The sequence below is a fragment of the Anabrus simplex genome, chromosome 2 (genome assembly GCF_040414725.1).
Source record: "Anabrus simplex isolate iqAnaSimp1 chromosome 2, ASM4041472v1, whole genome shotgun sequence".
Taxonomy (NCBI): domain Eukaryota; kingdom Metazoa; phylum Arthropoda; class Insecta; order Orthoptera; family Tettigoniidae; genus Anabrus; species Anabrus simplex.
The window spans coordinates 1,001,691,269-1,001,717,391 of record NC_090266.1 but is presented as its reverse complement, the minus strand read 5'-3'; the positions used below and the strand labels follow the sequence as shown (position 1 = coordinate 1,001,717,391).

At 38.5% G+C, this 26,123-nt stretch overlaps 1 protein-coding gene across 6 annotated transcripts in view; it reads left to right on the top strand.

The window, feature by feature from the left end:
• The first annotated feature begins 540 nt into the window (after positions 1-540).
• The window catches only part of LOC136864626 (transmembrane protein 19), a 220,661-nt gene continuing 195,078 nt past the window's right edge, over positions 541-26,123 (top strand). For 3 of the 6 annotated variants that reach the window (XM_068226362.1, XM_068226365.1, XM_068226361.1), the window contains exons 1-2: positions 541-819; positions 1,165-1,326. In XM_068226362.1, the coding sequence (XP_068082463.1) occupies positions 792-819; positions 1,165-1,326 (190 nt within the window). In that variant the 5' untranslated portion in view covers positions 541-791. Of the gene's footprint in view, positions 951-1,164; positions 1,327-26,123 lie in introns of all 6 variants that reach the window. The other 3 variants (XM_068226363.1, XM_067141868.2, XM_067141867.2) reach the window with 3 other exon arrangements.

Genomic DNA, 26,123 nt, shown 5'->3' with positions numbered 1-26,123 from the left:
GATGTGTTAATAAATTTCGAGCGTTGGTCAGTGTGCCGTCACGTTACATTTATGTCTTATTTGTAACAGAAATAATGAAACTTACTATGCTGTACTCTCTTTCAATCTTATAACAGCAGTAAACTTTATGTCTGGTCTGCGTTTAGTTCTGAGAAACTGTATAATGTTTGCTGGTGTTATGAGATTCCTACTGAACTGCGCGCTATGGGCTTGGCTGCTTTGCTCCTTCTGTGACGTCATTCCGTTAACCAATAGCAGCTCGTCTCGCGTTGGGCCCAACCTTTAGTAGTGTTTAAGAACCTTGGTAACGAGTACTGGGCTGCGAGAAGTAAAGGAATGATAAAGCATTAATTGCTCTGTTTTTGCCAGAACATTTTGTTACAGTTAATCGCCGTATTTTTTTGAAAACAATTGTACTTCATTGAGTGATTCGAAGTTTCCCTACTCTCGAGGAAATATCTTAGTTTGTATATATCCACAACGTTAAACAATTGCCATGTTTTGTTAACCATTGGGGACGTGGCCGTTGCTTCAGGGGTTTGCCACAGAGGCTAGTATAGCGAGCAGCTCCTATTACCTATATTTCAATGGCAGCTCCCTGTACTGTATTCTTTACTCCCTGGCACAAGACCAACTCTATTCGTCCCGATAATCGACTATTAGATCGATAAGCTCCACGTTTATCGAACATTTCAATTTCGAGTTTGTGTTTGAAGTATAATTTGAGGATGTAAACATTAAGTCTGGACGACAGTAAAATAGTCCATAAGTATCACAAAAGAAGAAGAAACATGAAGCTGGTCTCCTATAGTAGTGCAGGTATAAATGTCTGTTTTTAAAAATCCTCGTGGAGAATTGTAATTAAAATTTCTACGTTCGAAGGAATTAACAACCTACATCTTACACTTGGACATTTTTGTGTAGTAGTCTATTCCGCTTGTGGAAGTTAAGTAAGTTTACCAATGTCCCTCTTCAGCTTTCGTTAGCTCAAGGGTATTCACACATACTATTTGTGCTGACTTGTTTTTCTCAAAATTACTTCTTTACTGGTTTTTAAAAATTGATTAATGTTGGCATTAGATGCCAACTGGAGTCTTATTTGAGATTTATGTTAAACGAAGAATGCATCTGTTAATATATACATTTATTTTATTTATTTCTAAGGTTCAATGGAGGATGAAAAGAGGGAATCGGGAGAAGGAAAATCAGCTACGTGTTTACCGATTTTCATCCTTGCTCTGGCATTACCACTATCCATGATAATGTGGCTTGGAAATTTGGCTTTTTCATTTTTTACTGCTAAGGAACAAGCGATCAATCAGGATGGTAAGCTTTACCTGGTTCTCTCTTTGCTGACTGAAATTATCTATTCCTGAATTTGTAACAGTGCTGTTGTGTGAATATTGTGAATGTCCACTCTTATTTGTTCTCTTTCATGTTAAATTTCATAATACTCTTGTATGATACATTATTACTCCGGGAAATTCGAGGAACCTATAATACCATGTGCTCATTATTTTTTGTGGCCCACTATGCATACATGGAGAATAGGTATGAGATTATCCAGCTTTCAATACACTAAAGTAAAACGACAAGGAGCTTTTAGATCATTTAGCTATTTAAGGGACCAGTTTAAACCTATTCTCCTGATCACATGTCAATAGTGATAACATGTAATTCCTAATTTATGATATAAGTTAGGCTACTTACCTGTTTTCACACTTCTCAACAATTGCTTTAAACCCATTGCATAGACTGTTTACAATCAAATTACCTTTTAAAAACTCACTCATGTACCTATTATCATTCATATGGTAACTTACTGCTTAATAGTCCAACTTTTACAACTTTCCTTTCTATCACATTTGTTTCTGATTAGGGTCTATGACATAAACAGCTTCATTACACGTAATGAACTTTGTAATTAGATTCATATTGACATATAACTTGAGAATATGCTTTTAAGTGATGTATTGGCCCACCTTTTCTGTTGTAGTTGATATTTTTAAAAAGCCATGGCGCTACAGCCTCGAAGGGCCATGACCGCTGCTCAGCCCAAAGGCTGAAGATTATGAGGTGTCGTGTGGTCGGCACACAGAATCCTGATGATATAGATGTTGATTCCCATAGGGAATTTGAAATATTTGTCCTGAATTTATATTGGTATTATAAATTTACTCATTCAGGACAAATATTTCAGATTCCCTATGGGAATCAACATCTATATCATCTGATGGCCAAGCAGGCATCAATTTTTGATAATGAGACAAAGTCTCTTAGTGCATTGGCACTGCCGGTGGCTCCAGTTAGCCTACGCAGTGGCCTCCACGGTATGCACTAGCCAGCGTATTGGTAGGTGTGCTAGGTACCAACTGATGAGCCCACCCTAGCACACGAGGGCGAAACGCTGGCAACCAAGAATGAGTTAGCTGGAAAATTTATAATGTCCAATAACGGACCATTTATATTGGTATTACAAAGAATCCTGTCGACTGGTATTCGTGGCTCAGTAGACTGGGGCCGCTATCATACTGTCTAATAGGTCCTCAGTTGTCAGGGTAGGCCTACTAATTTTCAGGATAACAGGGAAAGCAGAGGGAATTAAAAATGCAGAAAATATATAGGGAAAACAAAGAGAAATTGCTAATCACATTAAAATTAAGCTTTTGATGTAAGATTGGACCCGAACAGAATGATTGAATGAGACTGATATGTCGATGCTGTGCGAGTTATACGCAGCAAGTAGCACTTTGAGAGAAAAATAGAAACATAAAGTGAGCATGCATGGTAGTAGAGTGAATTGAAAAGATAGACGTACTTGTGCTAACTGCTAAAAGGTGGCAGTACACAAGGCGTGCGATGTTTGTAGTATGTATTAGTTTGAGTTTGGTGTAGCTTACAGTTCACTGTTAAGGATGACGTAATTCCAGATCTATACTTTGATAGTAAAATTAGGCCTAAACATTTTTAGATAATAACTTTCTGCCATTATTTTGTAATTGCTTTGTTCTCATTAAACCAAAACTTAAATTATAATAATACACACCTCAGACAAAGTTTTGCACTGGGTTTCCATGTTTTTGTGTTGCTGATGACCCGAGGAAATGTATGGGATGAAAATGCATACTTTATATCAAGCCTAACAAGATTGGTATAAAAAAGCAATGACAGGCGCAACACAAATATTATTCCGTGGGAACGTGCATCCGCGTATCAAACGTGGGAATCTGATTCTGTCACTCAGTATGGTGTTGCTCCAGCCCGTGCAGTGAACTATGTTTGGACCCGTCATGGCGTGCTGTCCACAGGGAGGTTGAGGCTGTCCTGGTCGATCCTGTTCCACTCTTTGACAGCAGCCCTCCGGCCAGGTGAGAGGTGGATTCATTCATCGTCGTGCTGCCTGTTTCAGCATATCCCAGGCATGTTCAGTGGGATTCAAGTCCAGAAACACCAAGCTAGTTCGTCCTCAAATGAATGTGGGCCTCGATGCAGGCATGTGTTTTCATTTTGCAGAATGTATCTAAAGTATGTATGTAAAGTCAGTATGGTTAAACAATGGACTCGAGGATTTTGTTTTGTTATTATGTGTACGAGTTGTATTGCCCTCTACAATGGCGAGTGGCATCCGACGTCCATACATAATGCTGCCCCAAAACATGATGGATCCGCCTCCCTGATGGGCATGTTGGAAGGCGTACAGGACTCGTCTAGTGTTACCTTAATCTCTCCAAACCCTCCAACAGTTATCCAGCATCAGACACATTTGGCACTCATCTGTGTAGAGGACCCGCCTCCATTGTTTTGGAGTCCGATCCGAGTTCTCTCTTGGCTTTCTATACCTGGCACCTTGGTGTTGGGGCATACGCAGTTTTGTTGCGGCATCTGCCGGGTTCCTGCGAGCCAGGATTCGCACGAAACGCATCGGCTGCTGTTGTTGACCGCGGATGACCACTGTGAGGACGATCTTCAACATTTTGTATCACACGATAGTGGCTGTACATCTTGACAACGTTGCTATGTTGTTCACCAACCAGGCTTAGCAATTGCCCTCACAGACAGGCTTTCTTCTTTTCTTCATGGGGCCTCTAAATATTAGTTCCTAATTGGGGTCGACCTCTAAGATCTTTTGCTACCATGTTTTTCCTTCATTCCCACCTAGATATACCCGCTCCCTCCACAAAGCTGCAAATTGTTCTTTTATCTCTCTCTTCACCTGGTAGTCCTAGAGTGGAGAGTCTGATTCTACCCAGAGCCTCACATTCAAAAAGTATGTGTTCAGCTGATTCCTCTGCTTCATTGCATTTCCTACATATATTATCTCTTATTACTCCAATTCTATGTAGGTGTTTTTTCAGATGGCAGTGTCCTGTCAACAGTCCTACTACCCATCTTATATTTTCTCTGCTGAGTTTCAACAGTTCTTTAGTATGCTTCTTGTTTGGTCCTTTTATCAGTTCCTTTGCAAGCCTGCATCCTGGAGTATTTTTCCAGTTCTCCATTTGTTTCTTTTTTACCCATTTTCCTATGTAGTGTCGGGCTTGTCCATAGGAAATCCCGCATACAGGTTCTGGACCTACAAAATATGTTTCTGCCCCTTTCCTGGCAAGTTTATCAGCCTTTTCATTTCCTTCTATACCTGCATGCCCTGGTATCCATATTATTTTGACAGTGTTGTACTTTGAGAGCTTCAGGAGAAGTGAATGGCAATACCAGACAATTCTGGATATTATCCGGACTGTTTCTAGTGCCTTAATGAGTATCCAGTATTCGGGAGATAGTAGGTTCGAACCCCACTATCGGCAGCCCTGAAGATGGTTTTCCATGGTTTCCCATTTTCACACCAGGCGAATGCTGGGGCTGTACCTTAATTAAGGCCATGGCCGCTTCCTTCCCACTCCTAGCCCTTTCCTGTCCCATCGTCGCCATAAGACCTATCTGTGTCGGTGCGACGTAAAGCAAAAAAAAAAAAAAAAGTGCCTTAATGGCCACTTGGCTGTCCGTAAAAATGAAAATGTTCTTATTCCTATAGTTCATTTTCAGATTTTCTTCAAGACATGTTGTGATAGCTATCCATTCTGCTTGAAAGACTGTAGTGTGTTTGCCCAGGGCTCATCTGGATTGATCTCTCAGGTCTTCCCCTGTTGTTCCCTCCTCCTGTGCCATCCACAGTCTTTGAGCCATCAGTCCACCAGAGTATATCTTCTTTTTCAGTATTCCATTTGTTGATATCCCAGTCTTCCTTTTTTATTATCTGGGTCTCAAACGGTTTTTCAAAGTTGTACTTTGGTATCATATGATTAGAAGGCATGTGTAGAACTTCCTCTGTTATTACTCTGTTAATTTTACAGTGTCCTAGATTGGGTTTTTGTGCATTCCAGCACTCTGATTGTGCCAATCTATATGAACTCATTCTAGCTTGGCCTTTTATTACATAGTGATGGGAGGTCTAGTAAAGTATTCAAGGCTTCTGTTGGCATAGTTCCCATAGCCCCAGTTATGGCTATACATGCCATTCTCTGTAGCCTATCCAGCCTACTTCTGACGTTTCCTTGGCTTATTTTCTGCCACCAGATGATTGCAGCATAGGCCATCAACGGTCTAATGATCATAGGCCCCATGTCTTCCCGACGGCTCTTTTACATGCATACAGCAAGTTCTTGGCCCGGGTTATGTTCCTTTCTGTATGTGGATTCCAGGTTAGATTTTTATCTAACATTACACCTAGATGCAGTGCCTATTCTTCCATATATATATCTTGCCCAAAGAGCTTCAGTGATCTCTTTCCCTCTAATTTCCCCCTTCTTGTAAAAGGGACCAGAGTTATCTTGTTCAGGTTGAGTGATAGTTGTTCTTCCCGACACCAGTTTTCCACAATGTCAAGTGATCTTTGCATGAGGTCCTGGATAACACTCATCACCTTACCTCGTACCACAGCCATTAGGTCATCTGCGTATCCTTTTGTATAAAAACCTTGTTCGTTGAGCATAGCTATGATTTTGTTCACCACGAGGTTCCACAGCAGAGGAGAAAGAACTCCTCCCTGAGCACTGCCTCAGGTGGCCCTAACCGTCAGCGTTTCTTCAGACACGGTTGCTTTTATCTTCCTTCCGTCTAACATGGATTTAATCCATTTGACGACGGTTTTACTCACTTTGCTCTTTTCCAATGCTTTGATCATAGAGTCATAGGTTGTATAGCTGAAGGTTCTGTCTATATCTAGAAATGCCTTCAGTGCAATTTCTTTAAATTCTCATCTTTCCTCTAGTTTACAGACCAACTGGTGGAGTGCTACTTCAGTGGATCTGCCAGGGCTATATGCAAACTTATTTTCATGTACATTTAGTTCAGTTGCACCGTTCTTCTGATATATTTATCCAGAATTTTCTCCATTGCTTTCAGCATGAAGGAGATTAAACATAATGGTCTGTATGCTTTGGCTTGGGCATAATTTGCCCTTCCAGGCTTAGGTATGAATACTGCTTTAGCTTCAGACCATGATTTTGGCATGTACCCTAAAGCTAGACTAGCTCTGAAAAGGTCCATCGGGGCATTGGTGAGTATCTCCTGTTCCTTCCTGTAGGAGTATCGGAAGTATCTCATCTGGCCCCGGACCCTTTATAGGATGAAACGTGTCGATTGCCCATTCTACATGGTTATGTTTTATTATTCTGTTGGCACAGTTCCAGTCTGCTCTTCAAGCTCTGATCTCTGTTCCAACCGTTTCTTCTTCTGTCATCTCCTTAGCCTCAGGAAAGTGACGCGCCATTAGTGTCTCCAGCGTGTCCCTTCCTGCCTGAGTAAATGACCCATCTGGTTTCTCCAGTGTCCCCACTTGATTTATATGGGTTGCTTTCAGAACCATCTGGAGCCTTGCTGTTGCAGTGTGTGATTCCATTTTCTCACAGAACAGTCTCCAAAGTTTTTTTTTTTTTTTTGCTTTCCATATCTGTAGGTTATACTCAGTGAGTTTCCTATGATATGTGTCCCACATACCATTTCTAGATGATATTCTATACAACATCCTAACATATTTTTTAATTTTGGCTAGTTTGTTGTTCCACCATCTTACCTTTTTGGTGTTTTTCTTTTCTTTGAGAGGACAGTTTTCATGGAATGAGTCTATAATGGCCTCTTGTAATAGTTCCACTGCCTCATCCAATTCTTTCTGTCCTCTCACATTAGTTGGATTTTTTTTTACAGCCTTCCCCAGAACTTCTCTGTATCTGTCCTAGTTAGTTCTTTTTGGATCTCTGTACATCCTAATCCCACATAGTCTCGCATCTATTGCAAATTGGATGTACTGGTGGTCTGCCAGTGATGGTTTCTCCAGCACCTTCCAGTCTTTAATAAAGTTTGCAATATGCATAGTGCTTGGTGTAATGTCTATTACCTGCGTACGATTTTTGTTTATAAATGTAGGCTTGTTTCCTAGGTTTAGTATTGTCAACTCAGTTCTGATAATAAACTCTAATAAAGACTCTCCTCTAGCATTGCAGTTCGTGCTGCCCTATGCCGTGTGATGTGAATTTGCATCTGCTCCAAGGACTAGGTATTTGCCTTTCCTCTTTATGGTGCAAATTAGGTTCTCAACTTCTTCTGATGGGGTAGATTAGTTGAGTCATATGGGAGGTATGCAGAACCTGTGGTTATTTCTCTGGGTCCCTCCCAATTTCCAGGTTTAATCTTGGCCACGGTTAAGTCCTGTGAAGTGTTCCTACAACATAAGACATTTTAATTTCCTGTTCACAAGTAGACATTTTCTGGGTATTTCCGATGTATCGTACATCAGCTTACCTCCAGATTCCGCCAGGCCTGTTACTCTGCCCTTGACTACCCATGGCTCTTGAATAAGGGCCATGTCAATAGTCTCGGACTTCAACTCCCTGGCGAAATTGGCCTCGGCTACTTTATTATGCTGAAGATTGGCCTGAAGGACCTTCAGCTCCATCTTTATCCACATTGAGTTTTGTTTTTCCCCTGATGACTTGAAACTTTATCTGCTCAAGTCTGAGTTTAGCCTTAAGGCTTCCCTTTTTCAGCTCTTCAAAGTCTCTTTCACCAAGGGCTAAAACGACTGTCCTTCGTGTCTTATCGATTGAAGTGGCATTCAGCATTGTCCACTCTTGTTTTAGGAGTTTGGTATCGTGCTGATTGATTCTCACAGCAGTCTGCTTCTGTTGCCATTTCTTGTTTTGAGTTGGTGACAGCCAGTCCATTTGGGACTTCTGTCTCCATTTTTTCATTTTGGGCTTGCTGCTGGATCTCCTTTACTGGAGCTTCCTTGGTTTCCCTTGATGTCAAAATTTTTGAAATTGGTTCTTTATAAGCATCCATATTTTAATCAGTCATAAGGTTTTTGCCCCTTCTAGGGCCCTGAGCATCGTTCCCACCATCCTTGGTGAGGCATACTGTCCTCCCGCAACTCAGGGTCTCCGTAGCAGAGACCACACCCTGCAGTCATCCATCCACCGGTCCGCCCCTGGCCCGAACCTAGCCAGGTTTGTTCCCTCTTCAATAGGCCTACTGATGTGGCCTGCACTTGGCATTATCATGACTGAGTTTACAGCCATGACTTTCCCCCTATGTTGGGATCGCCCCTTTCCCAACCCACGGTTCGTCCAGGCTACGTACCCTCCGGACAAGTCCGGAGGGCCCCCTATCCGCCACCTGGGACGCGCCTGATAGGGGAACAGGTAAGAAAACCCCCACGGGACAGACAGGCCTCGCTGATGCAGTGTCACTTTGCGCACATTGTGAAAAGCGGTAAAGACTCGTCGAGGCATGTCTGTATATTGTACAGGACACAGATATGCTCTTTGTCATGTTGTGTTCACAGGTGACAGTAACAGTGCTCTCTTCTGGACTGTTCTGAAACTGCGTGTATTACCTCCACGTCTACTGACAGGTAGCATTACTGGTCATTCAGATGTCTGTTTCTTATGCTACAACTCTTACAGCAACTATCCTTCACGAACACAATAATTACAGGTAGCGCAACACTTTTATTCAGGTGCGTATTATAAATTAACCCTCAAATGGTTGAACTACAGTGTATCACCCTTCTTGTACACATTGTTGTGGTCAACAATGATACATTGATTGTTTTTCAGCCGTTTATTAGATGCACTCTCATTATGCGTAGTAATACACAAATGTACTCTGTGTAGTATCATTTTAAACAGCAGATTACATTCTCTCTTTTGACTCCAGTTTGCTAGGCGGTAGACTGCCGTTTAAATAAATGAACTGCACAGTCTTAAAATTCAGTCATTAACTTGACAGCACAGTACAGTATGGCTTCTTGCCACGTGATGGTGTAATTTTGTTGTATGCGTTGTTTTTGTCAGTTTTGTCAGTTATTTTGCTGAAATGGCGAATAAGAGTAATAATGATGGTGACAGTGACATTGACGTTGGTGTTATGAGTGACAGATCACTGACGGACTTCTCATCTGGTTCATGTGGCGATGCGGATTTTGTTTCTGATGAAAATGAAATAGAAGGTATAGTGATAGCTCAGACTGTAATTAGAATTCAGACAGTGATGATGATAATAGGCCTAGGAATATTTTATTACAAAATCCATGGGTTAGGTTGTACCCACCAGAGCCCCCCAAAAACATTGAAACCAACTTTACTGTCAGGAACCCTGGCATCAAAGAACTGTCCCCCAAGAAATAGTGCCCCTTTGTGGTATTGAGATTTATTTTTGACTACAGCCTTTTGGCAAGTACTTACCAGAGAGACAAAAATGCTTATGCTGACTGAGAAATCTCAGTTAATCAGAACCAGAAATCCAATGCCAGGTCGAAAAGATTAGTGCCTCTGACTGTGGCAGATGTGAGAAAATTGAAAATAATATCAGGCATTATTGGGATGTGAGGGGGTCACAGCAAGTTCCATTTTTTTTTAGTTGTGTGATGCTTGCAAACAAGATTTTTCTCATTAGTTCCTATCTTCATCTGTCTTCAGCAAATCCTTTCGGTCGAGCTGCACCTGGTTGCGATAACTGACTAAAAATTAGATACGCGTTAGACCTCCTGAACTCAGCTTTTACAAGGCATTTTGTACCTTTACAGAGTGTGTGTGTATTGATGAATCACGTATCAGTGTGCCTTCGTACAGCATCTTCCAAAAAAACCACAAGCAGTATGGATTGAAAAAGTTTGAGTCTTGCAATAGTACATAGAAAATAAAAAGTTTTAGTTTTACAGTTCCACCTTTTCAGTACAAAATTTTTTGCGATGCGGTTTACATTACAAATTAAACATTTATTTGGTACTAGTTTCAGCCATTAACAGAAATTGCACAACATATCAAATGTTCCATAAACAATGTACGTATGCAGTAAAAATGTTGCGGCCCCCTGTGGGTGGGGGATGCAGATGGAGAATACACCCACGGTATCCCCTGCCTGTCATGAGAGGTGACTAAAAGGGGCAACCAAGGGATGATCAAATAAGAACAGTGAGACTAATTGTAATTAGTACCATCATGCAGGGAACACTATGGATCACTTTTACTTGTGCGTGGTAAAACTATGTTAGTTACAAAATAGGTTTGTGAATAGTAGCAAAGGAGTGCGTTGCCGGCTTTTACAGTACCTGTGATTCGTACTCCTATATGAGCAACACCATGGTTCTGCTTTGCCTATGCTTAGTGCCCACTATGTGAGGAACACCACGGGATAGTGCGGGTCCGTGTGGTTAGTCCACTTATGTGAGGTACGCCATAGGTCTGCGTTGCCTGTAAATAGCGCTGCAGTGTGCGAAACAACATAGGTCTGTGTTACATGTGCGAATTTCATTACCTGTGAGTAGTACCATAATGTGTGGAATACCATGAGTCTACACTACTTTTGATTAGTACCACAGCATGACAAATAGCATGGTTCTATTTTCCTAGCGATAAGTACCATTGAGGGGCCGATGACCTGGATTTTGGACCCGTTTCGACTACAAGCCTCATCGATTCAGTATTGTACTTTCAGTCAGTTGGTCAGTTATACTATTGTCTAACGCTATTTTCTGGAAATGTGAGGCATTGCGGGTCGGATCCACTGATTGTTGTAACTTATCCATCCATTCATTCTTCATCTTCACGTTTTCGAATTCCGGTCAGTGGAAGATATTTTTGAATTGTCATAACATTTCATCTCATTTCGTACCATTAGGGGCCAATGACCTAGATGTTAGGCCCCTTTAAACAACAAGCATCATCATCAAAATATTGCGGTTTGACGCTAGAAGTTAAAAGTTGAAGATGAAAAATAGTCACAATGGTGATAAAAGTTTTAAATTATGCATGAAATGCATGAAAATAGGGCACTTAGCTGCCGTTGAAGGATGATTCAAGTTGATTAATCTGGATGCTGAAAATTCAAAGATTCTTAAAACTTGCGTATCATTCATCACAAACTTCTGATAGCTACAAGTCATTATATGGTAGCAGTGGCATTTAGAAATTAAGTTATGCACATGCAGTGAATAATGTAGAAACATGTTACATTGATGCCGTTCAAAGAGCTTCTAGTTTGATGTCCTTAAAAACTGAAGGCGAAAGTTCTGCATGAAGGTGTCATAATTACTATGAAGTAGGTGGTGAAGATTCACAGTTCAATGTGGAAACAAGTGGACCAACCAATAAATAAGGACTGGAAGCTCTTTGAACTGCATCAGTGTAACATGTTTCTACATTATTCACTGCATGTGCATAACTTAATTTCTATCGATCAGTCAATACTGATCTGCATTTAGGGCAGTCGCCCAGGTGGCTGATTCCCTATCTGTTGTTTTCCTAGCCTTTCTTAAATGATTTCAAAGAAATTGGAAATTTATTGAACATCTCCCTTGGTAAGTTATTCCAATCCCTAACTCCCCTTCCTATGAATGAATATTTGCCCCAATTTGTCCTCTTAAATTCCAACTCTATCTTCATATTGTGATCTTTCTTACTTTTAAAGACGTCGCTCAGACTTGTTCGTCTGCTAATGTCATTCCATGCCATCTCTCCGCTGACAGCTCGGAATATACCATTTAAAGTTCAAAAATAATAAAGGTGTTCTTTAATCCACCTATTCAGTACTTTAATTTCCACTTATAGTGGTTACCTAAACAGACTATCAGTTAAATGGGACATGTTTTGCCCTCAATTTAGGGCATCTTCAGCCTAAAAACAATCTTCAAGAGTACACCTTATATTAATATGGAAGCTAAAAGTTTAGTCAGTTACTAAAATTCAGTACATAAAAATGTGAAAAATGATACATTATACAAACGTTAATGGAAACGCTGTCAATGATTAAACCATAAACTATTTTGTCAGAGATTAAAACTTATTCCGTTAAAAATTTCTAATTAAAATGGTTCATTTAAAATTGTTAGTGGAATACCAAAGTGACAATGACATAATGCCGACATGAGGGCGTGAAACACAAGCACAAAAATGAATGTCATAAATACAACATGTTCAAGGCCGCTGATGAAATCGTGAGCATAAGGTGAAACTGAAGCATCAGTTGAATTATTGCAGAAGAACAAACATGTAAATCCTCATCTGTTCCTAATAACGTAAACAGAATTCTCTCCTTGCGTAATCCTTCCTTTCCTTCTCTTACAGAGAACATTTTCCAGTACCGTATCTACTGACATTTCCTGACAAGGTCTCGGACAATAATATTGCCTACCGGTGCTAAGGGCCCCTTCTGCAATAATTCGACTGATGCTTCAGTTTCACCTTATGCTCACGATTTCATCAGCGGCCTTGAACTTGCATGACATTCGTTTTTGTGCTTGTGTTTCACGCCCTCATGTCATTGGCATTATGTCATTGTCACTTTGGTATTCCCCTAACAATTTTAAATGAACCATTTTAATTAGAAATTTTTAACGGAATAAGTTTTAGTCTCTGACAAAATATTTTATGGTTTAATCATTGACAGTGTTTCCAGTAACATGTTTGTATAATGTATCATTTTTCACATTTTTATGTACTGAATTTTAGTAACTGACTAAACTTTTAGCTTCCATATTAATATAAGGTGTACCCTTGAAGATTGTTTTTAGGCTGAAGATGCCCTAAATTGAGGGCGAAACATGTCCCATTTAACTGATAGTCTGTTTAGGTAACCACTATAAGTGGAAATTAAAGTACTGAATAGGTGGAGTAAAGAACAGCTTTATTATTTTTGAACTGTAAGTTCTCAATACGGACCAAAAATGAGATTGATAACATGTAATACGTACCACTTAGTCGAGCAGCTCGTCTTCTTTCTCCCAATTCTTCCCAGCCCAAACTTTGCAACATTTTTGTAACGCTACTCTTTTGTCGGAAATCACCCAGAACAAATCGAGCTGTTTTCTTTGGATTTTTCTCCTGGCGAGGGTCCCATACACTGGAACCATACTCTAGTTGGGGTCTTACCAGAGACATATATGCTAAATCCTTTACATCCTTACTACAACCCCTAAACACCCTCATAACCATGTGCAGAGATCTGTACCACTGCTACCATATAATGACTTGTAGCTGTCAGAACGTTGTGACGAATGATACGCAAGTTTTAAGAATCTTCAGCATCCAGATTCAGCTTGAATCATCCTTCAATGGCAGCCAAGTGCCTTATTTTAATACATTTTATGAATAATTTAAAACTTTTATCACCATTGTGACTTTTTCATTTTCAACTTTTAACTCTAGCATCAAACCGCAATATTTTTAGGCATATGTACATTGTTTATGGACCATTTGATATGTTGTGCAATTTGTGTTACTGGCTGACGACCACCATGACCTTAGGTCGAAACTAATATCAAATAAATGTTTAATTTGTAATGTAAACCGCATTGCAAAAACATTTTGTATTGAAAAGGTGGAACTGTAAAACTAAAACTTCTAATTTTCTATCCCTTTCAGACCTGAAAAATAATTGGCGGTGTTAATTTTTGTTTGTACATCAAAAACTGACTAAAATGCTCTTATATACCAGTACATGTATTTTTAGTTTATTCTACAGAATAAAATTTAACATCTGAAAAATAAAAAGCACCCACACAATTGTGCGTTTCAGGACTTAATTCACTACTTACAAAAAAGAAAAATTACCTCACTGCATGTGAATATACATATGTACATGATCAAATGTTCTATTTTACAGTGTGGAATAATTTAAAACAATTAAAATCTTCCTTCAAACACAAGTAAACATTACATTTTCTACACTGAGGACGAATTTTGCTTTTATAGCCCTTCTGGCGGCAGCACCTTGTCGTCGGACCTGAAAGAAAACTGGAGGTGTGAATTTTTGTTTTTATGTCAAAAACTTACTAAAATGCTCTCAAATACATGTTTTTACAGTTCATTTTATAAAATAAGAACTATTGTCTGTAAAACAGAACCCACACAGTTGTGCGTGTCAGGACTTAATTCACTACTTACAAAAAATAATAAAAATTCAGTTCAGTACATGTGAATATACACATGTACATGATCAAATGTTCTGTTTTACAGTGTGGAACGATTTAAACAATTAAAATCATATACATTACATTTCTCACGTGGAGTACGAGTTCTGCCTTCACAGTCCTTTCGGTGGCAACACTCCCGCTTGCATTGCCTGTAGGTAAACCTAGCCCGCACAGTTGTGCGTATCAGCATTCAAAACCTCATGGTATTACGTACGATGTTGTAAGTTCACAATTTCGTTTGTTAAACAATTTATTTTGATATTCAGTAAAGATTCTAGATTAATATGAATGAAATAAATACTTACTTTAGGCATTACTGCTTCCCGCCATCTTGACGATGAACTGTATTTTTAAACTCCTGTTCCTTCCTTCTGGTGGTCAAGCGGTAAATAAAAACAACTGAAGTACATGCTACGTGTCCCGCACAAGCACTGCAGTCTTGTCTAGCGCCAAGAAAACGTCAAATAAGCTCAGACATAAATACTATACTAACCCGCACAATTGTGCTTATACGGTCTGAAAGGGCTGTGTAATCACAGTTCAATATGGACCAATCAACATGAAATTTCTATCTCTTGCGATAGTAAAACTAACTATGTACTGCACGTGGAAATATATAGTGACTGCAATTATTTACCTGTACGACCTGGTTATCCAAATACATTTTTTTTTTTCCTAAACGTGTTGTCATGGAAGTGATGGAGAAGAGCAACTTACTGGACAAAGGCCATCACTTTTATACAGACCAATTTTATACCAAAGTGCCCCTTGTACTGCTAACTCGGACATATACTGTAGTTGTTATGTGCTTTACGTCGCATCGACACAGATAGGTCTTATGGCGACGATGGGACAGGGAAGGGCTAGGAGTGGGAAGGAAGCGGCCGTGGCCTTAATTAAGGCACAGCCCCAGCATTTGCCTGGTGTGAAAATGGGAAACCACGGAAAACCATCTTCAGGGCTGCCGACAGTGCGGACATATACTTGACTGGTACAATATATATAAAAAGTCCAAACATATTCCAGTACAGATACTATCAGCAGTAATTCAGCCTAGAGAGAGTCTTTATTTCAAGCAGGGGGAGCTTTTGCTGGTGAAATACAAGCAAAGAGCAGGGAGAAAACTGGTCTTCCTCCTAACAACTGCATGCCAGGCAGAAGATGGATTGGTGCAAAGTAAGAGAGGGTTAGAGGCAGTGAAGCCTCTACTTATCAATAACTATAACTAGAATATGGGAGTTGTAGATGTCAGCAACAAGTGCATATATCATACAACTTGCAACAGCAATACAGACAAGTACCTAACTGGAAGAAAATCTTTTTCAATTTGATTGACCTGCCACTGTTCATTGCTTATGTTCTGTACAGCTTGAACACTGACAAGCTGACAACAAGAAGAGATTTCATTATTAGTATAGTTGAAAGTCAACTTCAACTGACCATATCCCTGCATAAATCCCAGGTCCTGCTGGAGATGGAGGAAAGCTGGAATACTTATGCATAGTCTGTGGACCAACAAAAAAAAGAAAAGGGAAGGACCTGGTGTTGGTGCTTGGGTTGTAACTGCATTTCAAAGAGAATGTTACCACAATTTACAGCACTTTTGGAGGCATGAAAGGTGAGGAAGAAAAAGGAGAGAGCAGTCCAGTTCTGGTAGCTCCTCTGTGTGACCTTGCAGAGGCATTGTAGTGTTTTTATTTTTTTGAAGTGCATAAAATCGTGAAGAACATTGTGATTTGATTTTCTCAGATAAGTCTAGTAGTTTAGTGTCTGGTATGGGTGCAAAAATTTTAACCATACAATTTTGGAACACCTTTTTGGAAACTTACAGTGGCTGTAAAGATATAATAAAAAGTACAAAACTTAAACTTCAATAGCCTATGATATTAGGATTTAAAGAAATTATTACACTGCATGCTTTTAATTTAAAACTTATTTTTAAGATTCTTTTACTGAAAGTACACAAAAATCCGGAATATTGTGTGGTCGTAACAGTCTTATAAATATATCATTTGATGGTTAAAAAGACAATAATTCTTATCTTAATGTTCTTTTTAAAATGTCCAGTGGTTTAAAGCCTACCCATGTAATTTACATTATGTAGAGGTGATAACTATTATGGACTGCCTGTAATTATTATGGATTTTGCCTCAGTATTAAGGAGAAATTGTTATGGAAAAGTGAAATTATCACAGAAAAGATTTCTGTAAATAATGGAATATGTCAAAGGTGCTTGTTTCTATGCACACTAGTTGACCAGCATATGTATTTGAATGACACTTCTATTTGCTAAAGAAATTGGGAAATTATTCCTGAGTTTTTGAGCACTAACCGATATGTTTCTGTTACAAGCGTGTTTAGAAACTGCCAAGCTCACTGACGCCAATTTCAAGAATAAGGTCCCTGATGAACACAGGCGTTAATTCGAAGAGTGATTGATTGATTGATTGATTGATTGATTGATTGATTGATTGATTGATTGATTGATTGATTGATTGATGGGTTGCTTTGAGCAGTGTAGCTCATTTTTGTTGGTCGTAATGTTTCTTGTATTGGCTGTATACGACGGGATTACTGATAACCTGCTTCACAGATTGGCACTTTATGATAAGTTCTAGCTTGTTTGCCTTATGATAGCCGAGCTGAGTGGCTCAGACGGTTGAGGTGCTGGCCTTCTGACCCCAACTTGGCAGGTTCGTTCGTGGGTCAGTCTGGTGGTATTTGAAGATGCTCATATACGTCAGCCTCATGTCAGTAAATTTACTAGCACATAAAAGAACTTTTGTGGGACTAAATACCGGCGGCTCGGCATATCCAAATACTGTAATAGTGGGACGTAAAGCCAATACCATTATTATTATTGTTGTTATTATTATTGAGTTATAATACCTTTATTTCAAGTCCTTTATGCCATTATAAGCGTTTATGCAAAATGTTTCAATTTGATGATTCTAGAGTATGATAAACATACTCGAGCATCGCTCTTATGTACCATGTCCCACTAAATTTAATGGTGGGAAAATGGGAATATCACAAGGAAAATAGACTTAGGTTACTAGTGCGTACCCTGATTGTAATCACGTAGGCTGAATGGGCCTCTAATCCAGCCGGCTGGGAATTGAACCTGGAACCTGTGGGTAAGAGGCGGGCATGCGACCCCTACACTGCGGGGTCAGCACTAGTTGATATCCACTAAATTTAAATGGTATTAATTAATGTAGTATTTGTTTTGTCCTCCTTCGAGAACATCCTCATCTACAATTGACAGTAGGCCTATATCATAGTTATGAAATCCCAATCCAAAATAGTATACACGCAGAGGTTAAAATACATGCATGAGCACATAACATTTAATATGGAGAAAGCAAATTGTCATTTTTTTTGTCTTGACACCCACTGTTCCTCTTAATATGAATAAAATACAGAAAGGGAAAATCCCTACTGTTATAAAACACAGCTATAAGTAGTAAAAATCTAGACAATCAAGTATTAACAAATGCTCTATTAAATCAAATTAATAAATAAACTCCTGCTGTAACCAGCGTTGATGAATGAACCAATGCTGATACCGGTGTTGGAGCAATTATGCACTTATTCTGTTCAATAATTTTTTAGGATTATTTCCTTATATTTTCACAAGCATTTATAAATATAATTAGACATTATTTATACAATGAAAATGTATTTTTTTTAAAACTATATAAATTGAGAAATGTTAATGGAATTAAACCATTAAAATAAGAAGTTAGCAGCTTTAATTTGATCAACACATTTCTTTAATTGGAAATAAAATCTGTTGTTGCTGGAAACCAAAAATGGAAGGGGGCGGCTCCCATTTTTAGTAGCAGCAAACATTAAAATTTTGCCTATTCTCCGGACCACCTTTTGAGCAGACTAAAGCGGAAGTGAGTGTATAGACCAGGGGATGGCGTGGGCGACAGGGGCAGCGGCTACGGTGTTGTCACGTGGTAGCCGAGAGGGCAAGGGGGGTGCGCTACTCCGAGCGAGTTTTGGCAATGGTGCAGTCAGTGCGGAGCTGCCATACTTACTCACTCAGTGGATGTCCTGAACACGTGGGTGCAGTTTCAATCATAGTCTGTTTAAAACAGCAGTGAGAAAATTTTATCGGTGTGCTTCGCTTTTACAAAAACTGTATGTGCGTATTGTGTGCTAATTCACAATTCTTGTAATCTCTTGTACGTTTGTAGGTTTCTTCTTACTCGTTATTGGATATTATTGTGCAATGGATCCGAACAAAAATTCACCAGACTGTTATCAGTTGAAGAAGAAACCCAAGATTTTTACTTCCGGGGAGAGAAATATGATTCTGTCTGTTTATAAGCATTTCCGAGCGAATAGTATTGACGGCAGGATTAGTTTACCTCGTGTGCTGACCCTGGTTCTGATTCCGACTTGGGTGTGCAGCCACTCGATAGTGACACAGATTAATTACTGCAGCACAAGGTAAGCTGACGCTGAGACCTCCTTCATGATGATAATAATAATAATAATAATATTTTAATAAAAATATATTTGTAATAACTAATTAATTGAAATTGTACTGGACAAAGCGGAGGTGGGACAGTTTTTCGCCTGGATCCCTAACTTCATCTGTCAGTTTCAATTAATTCCAGTACGAGTAGGCCCATACATAATCCTCACTTCTCTCGCTTTTTCATAAATCGCCCGTGAGTAGCAGCTCATTTCAATCAGAAATCAGGCTATATATTTAGATAATGATAGTGAATAATAAATAATAAAATATAATATATATATACTGTATATTGATAATAATAATAATAATAGTAATAATTTAATGAATGTAATGCTTGCTGTTTATATCAAAAGAATTCGTATGCAATGTTTTAAGTGTGAAATTGTAGTTAGTACATTAAAATTACGAAAGTCTCCGTGGCTCAGGTGGCAGCGCGTTGGCCTCTCAACGCTGGGTTCCGTGGTTCAAATCCAGATCACTCCATGTGAGATTTGTGCTGGACAAAACGGGGGCGGGACAGGTTTTTCTCCGGGTATTCCGGTTTTCCCTGTCATCTTTCATTCCAGCATCACTCTCCAGTATCATTTAATTTCATCTGCCAGTCATTAATCATTGCCCCTGAGGTGTGAAACAGGCTTCGGCAGCCGGTTCAATTCCTGTCCTCGCCGCAAGATGGGGCTTCATTTATTCCATCCCTGACCCGGTCATTGACTGGAAAACAGATTGTAGGTTTTCACATTTAAAATGTAATTCAGTAAATTAATTGTTTAAAGATGTAAGCCGTTAAAAAACTCTATGGGATTTTAACACGCATACGTTAATGTATTAATTATTTTAAATTCATTCGAGGTTCAATCCGTGAGCTGTGCTGTATTATAGTGGTGGAGTACAACTTTGAATTGCGCGCCGGCTCTTTGGCAACCACGGCGAGTGTGACGAGACAATGACGTCACTTCCGCTTTAGTCTGCTCAAAAGGTGGTCCGGAGAATAGTTCCTTTATATAAATTAACATTTAATAAATATCTTACATTTTTATATTATTATTACAGTTAAACTTATGTTATTCAACTCGCTGATGGTTAATTTAAAGCCTACAATTCTTTACAACTCTTATAATAATTATAATCTTTATTCTAAAGCTTATCCCTTAAAATATTATATCCAATTAACAGTTAAAATATTAATATAAATACTACCATTAAATACTGAATTAAATTCATTTCTTGGAGAACCAGATATCTTAAAAACCGATTAACATTTCATTACAAACTTGTTATTCTTGATAATAATGTTACACTAACCAACATAACAAATTAGCCCTTTTTAATTCGGGAAAAATAGATCTCTATTCCGATTTTAATAAACCCTGATGCATAAGGTACAATATTAATCTACTTTTCAGAAAATTTATTTTCAACTTTTTCAATTTTCCTTCACAGTACTACTTCACTATAAATAAATAAATAAATTAGTTCTATTTCTATACTAAAACATAAATGATTAACGTTATTTGAATTAAATAAATTTCTTCTTGTTCACCTATTTTAAATTGATATTTTCAAAGTAATTCGAATCACTTGAACATCCTCTCAGTGTAAATGAAATGCTTCACTTTAAGCTTTATTTTGCATTCTAGATACACTTTCCAGTACATCTACTATGTTACGACTTATCTCACCTTATAATGAGAGCGACAGGCGATGTGTGCATGTCTTAGAGCTAAAATCATATCATATATAATATAACAATATTACTTTCAAATCCACCTTCAAATGCACCAATTTTCAATGCAAGATCCATTTAAATTTTTTATTGTAATCCATCTCTTGGTTATAAGCTGCACCTTGACCTGACATTTACTCTAATAAGAGTTATAGAAAATTATCCCTCTAAAATAATAATCTTACGACGGCGGTATACAAACTGATAACAAAACAAAGTCGAATATAACGTGTACTATTGATTATAGGACAGATTCCTGTGAAAAGACTAAGACACCGCCAAATTCTTTGAGTTTCAAGAACATAATTATTACTACTCAAGTTAAACCTTTACATTTGGAATAATAGGGTATCTAATTCTAGTTTATAACCCAACTTTCAAAGCTTCATATACCTTCCCAAGCTCTACATAAATTCAAAATTCTACCTTTAAGCTTGTAAAAAAACTTATTAACTTCTATACTAATAATGTTTACTCTATCCCTACGTGTAACCGCGGCGGCTGGCATGACTTTAGCCAGCTACGTATTATGTTACTAATTCCAAGTCGCCTTGATAAATAATATTAAATACTGCAAATATACCTACTATTTAAGCACAAACTTATATTCACAAAAATTCACATGTAAAACATACAAAAAGTAAACAACTAAGCAAGAATAAAACTTTAAAACCCTATAGTTAAATAATGGGTCAAATAGTATATTATTACTAACAAATATAACATCATAAAATTAATTATATTCAATATAATGAACCCGTTTTGAGTATTTCCTGGCGTTGAATTTTCATCGCATATTTTCGCCCCTTACATGAGAAAATATTCACTTACTCTCACATTGACATATGGAGCACATTTGCTGTATACTGACAATTTCACTTTTAAACAAAATAATTTTTAAGTGCAAGCCTACCGGAGCTGCGTAATAAATATTTAATTAGAATAATAATCATGGAATTACATGCTAAAACTGAAATGTACTGTACAGTATCTCAAGAATGTTTCTGCATAGAAAAACAAATGGTAACAAAAATAATAGTCTTGCTTATTTTTGGTAGTAAACTTGGCACATACGAGCAGAACTGCTGAGAGCAGCCTCTGTTGAGGGGAGACTCAGGACAAGTTGGAGGGAGTGGTACTCAGGAAGGGAGAGAAGCATGCATATGACTTGCCATAACTGAATTGTTGTCCTGCTTTTCAAATATATTCTAATTATTTAATTGAAAAGAATGTTTATTTTTTCTGAAATTTCAGTGAGGTTGCTATCAGGATTGCTTTGAAATGAAATGGCGTATGGCTTTTATTGCCGGGATGTGCCCGAAAACTTCGCTCGCCAGGTGCAGGTCTTTTGTTTTGACGTCCGTAGGCGACCTGCGCGTCATGATGAGTATGTAGGAATAGTTTACCGTAGGCGTTCAGTTAAAATAAGCTCCATTCTTATAAATGTTTAGTCACGTATGAGGCGAGCTTTGATAATTGTGAAGTGATTAATGTTATAGCAGTAATCTCGTAAAGATAAACTAATATAACAACCACATAACGAGCATAGATGAGAGAGGTGTCGCCACCAACTGCTCCGAAATTAAACCATGTGAGGTACACATGTCAAGTACATCAATAGTTGGATTGCACAGTACTTAAAAAAAAATTTCAAAAATTTTTAATGACAAGAGTACATGGGGGGGGGGGGGCTCAGGCTATGAAGCCTGCTGTTATGCCAAACCATATAATTGTACACCTGTGTAAACATAATGTATTGAACATTATAACTACTTAAAATTAAAAATAAGTTTAATATAATTTAAAATTAACGTGAAATGTAATTTAACTGAAATGTAAAGTATCATAATTTGTTTTTAACATTTTAAAATGAATTTATAGTATTTACTATTATTGAAACTATACCTCGAAAATTGTCAATGTTACTAATCTTACATTTACATTTTATTCATTTGACTTAATCTAACATTTGAGGGTACTTTTTACAGTAAATTATTCTGAATGCAGGTAAAATTTCCAGCGCATTCTTCTGAATACCTTTAGGTTGCTTATGTCTCTAATTTCAGCTGGGAGGGAATTCCAGGAACGTGTGATCCCCAATACAAATGAATTGTTATACATACTACTGTGGTGAGTGGGGATGGACAACAGGGATCGTATTGATGACCTTGAGGATGTTCTACCTGCGGGAGAGAGGTAGCTGAAATCTATCCTCAGGTAGTCTGGTTTACCTGTTCGCAGTATTTTTAACAGAAGAGAAACAGCATGGTACTTACGCCTGTCACATAATCTTAACCGGGACAGCTGATAAAGGAATGGGCTGATGTGGTAATGGAGCGGAACATTTAGAATGAATCGAATGCATCTGTCTAGTAAGTTATGATGTAAGAGATAGTCTGTCATTTGTTTGTGTGCTAGTTTTTCCAGTACTTTTCCTAGTACAGGGGGGATACTAACAGGGCAGTAATCGTCAAGGGTTATAGGGGTACTATTTTTCGGCAGGGGTCTGATGATGGTATTTTTCCAGTTCTCAGGAAAGATTCCGTCATAAGAGAGGTGTTAATGTGCATTATTGTAGGAAGAAACGTCCAGACGTTAAAAGGGACAGGTTTATTCCGTTGTGTCCAGTAGACCCTGATTTTGTCATTGAGGGTGCTCTTTACATCACCTGGAGTCACATAGAGAAGTAGAATGTTTCTCCACCATGCTTTCTCTTTGAAGATATTCCTTCAATAGTGGCTCTCTTGGTATTTCCGTTCGTCTGCACGTTTCTTGAGCTAAAATAATCATTCAGATCGTCCAAAGGTACATTACAGTTACTATCCTTTGTCTTTGTTTAATTTAGACCCATATTGCAGAGAGTTTTCCATACAACAGCAGAGTTATGTGTGTTTAAAACTTCGTATGAGTAGTGTATTTTAGCGTTTCGTATCATCTGCATTGTTTTATTTCGGAGTCATTTATATTTCTCAAAATTGTCCTGTGCTGCTATTTCACATAGTAGCTATAGGCTTCGTCTCTGTCTTTCATTTGATCACAAATTTCTTGATTGAGCCAAGGGTTAGCGGGTCGCTTTACTCGAGCAGTACATAATGGGACATGTCTGTCATATAAAGTTAAGAGAAGTTCGTTAAAATGAGATACTTTGTCATCAATGTCCTTTATATACTGAACTGTATGCCATGGTGTGCTCAGAGCATTCTCAATGAGGGCTTCTTCGTTCAGATTTTTGAAATCTCTGTAGTGATTATCTTAGGCTTGTATTTTGGACACTTCAAAGAGTATGCAGCGTAAATCATATTGTGGCGGGAAAGGCCTGGCATAGGCATCTGTCCATGTGACAATATACAGTCTTTATTGTTTACAACGATTAGGTCAAGGAGTGTGTGCGAGGTTGCAACATGGTGTGTGGGTTGTAAGGGCAGAATTGTCATATTAATGGATTCAAACATGCATGTTAATTGCCTAGTTTCAGTAGTTTCATTTGTCAGGTCAGTGTTAAAATCTCCCATTAAAATCATGTGTTCATACCTGGATAATAAATCCTGTAGGGCTTCCTCTAGATCCGTTGTGTTTCCGGTCTTCGGTGGGCAATACATTACACTGAGCACCATGAATTTCAATTTCTACGAACAAGCCTCCAGGCTTTCCTTCTCTATCGTTCCTAATGAAAGTGTACCCACTTATTTTAAGCAGTGCTGAAGGGATAGACTGACGCAGCCATGACTTTGAAATCATTATAGCATGCAGATTACACACAACGTAAACAATACTGTACATATATACACATGTTTTGAGTGATTTGCTAGAATCTGAGGATGTTCTTGTAGAGCGAAACAAGTCATTCGTTGTATATTAGTGTGTACTTTTTACAGTTATGTTTATAGTGTTATAATTTATGTTGAAATTGTTGTGTGTTTGACAGACTGGAAAGTTTTTATGTTACAATATTGTGTGTGTTGTGAAAGATAGAATTTGTTACTTGTCCTGAAAGCTATATTACAGTTCTGTTTCTTAAAAAATGGTTGTTCTGATAGATATTATTAAATGAAAAGTGGAAAACAACTTCTTTTCCTTGGATTCCTGTAGTGGTTGGCATATTTTTTATTTTATTGAAAATCCTATCAACAAAACTTTTTTGTACTGTGCGAGTTGGCTGTGCGCAGCCATGAGCTTGCATCAGGAGATAGTGGGTTTGAACCCCACTGTCACCAGCCCTGGTTTCCCATTTTCACACCAGCCAGTTGCTGGAGCTGTACTTTAATTAAGGCCACTGCTGCTTCCTTCCCACACCTAGCCCTTTCCAGTCCCTCCGTCGCCATAAGACCTATCTGTGTCGGTGCGACGTAAAGCAACTAGCAAAAAAAAAAATTAATTTGTTTTCAGAAGTTTTTTCCTGGGTAGGTTGATATTAAAAGCACCCTTCCTCACCTTCGTCACCATACCTGACTACTGCAGAATCTATTTTCTCCTTCCTTTTCCTCCCTCTTAGGACCTTGTTCCACCTTCCCCTTCTTATTCACTACTCTGCATTTCCCTTATCTTTCCTTTTCCTTCTACCTGTTCTCTTCTCTGTAACACTTCCTTGTTCCCCACCTTCTCCTTTGCAGTTCTTCCAGCAGTGATTCATACCAATTTTTCTCCAATACCTCTCCTGAACTCACCCCCTGACTAGACCCCTTAGCCCTCAATTTCCTTCCCGTTAAAACAGTAGTCCACTTCTTCTTCCACAGTTTCTCTCCTTCCTTCATCTCCCTCTTGTCTACCTACTGTACCTTGCACATTGTTTACGGATACCTAACTTCATTTTTGTCCGTTAGAAGCCTGATTATCTCCCTCAAGCTCTCTAACTCTTGCCTTTTACTCCTTACTGCTCACCAACAACTACATTCCTCAGAAATATGAAATGTTATGAAAATATCAATGTACCTGCCAACCCTTCCGATTTACCCAGAAAGTTTCTGTTTTTTAACTCTTCTTCTGATTTCCCGATTTATTTTTCTTCCTAATTTTTTTTATCAATATAACCTCCCATATGGTCAATACTCTTCCCCTAGGATAAATTATTGTGTACTTGTGTAATTTACGCAACCTCATTTTCAATCGTACTTATTTGATGCTTTATTTGGCGAGTGTATCATCCGTTGCCTTCGTGTATCGTATTTCCCACTCACTACAGTATCGTGTGTGTTTTACAGCTGGGATTTTGAAACAGCAATCGTCTTACAAGCGAGAGAGGCTGGTGCGCCCTAGTGACTTCGTTAACTGGGACAAAAGATTGAGTATCTTATTGTGTGTTTTGCGCGCTGTTAACATCATTTCTGTGTGTAGTTTCATTGCAGTTGTAGGCCATTTATAGTTTTTTTTGTTGCGGTTCTGTGCTTTCCCCCTGTCAAAGTCGCGTGTTAATAATGTATGAGACATTGATCTGTTTTGTATGT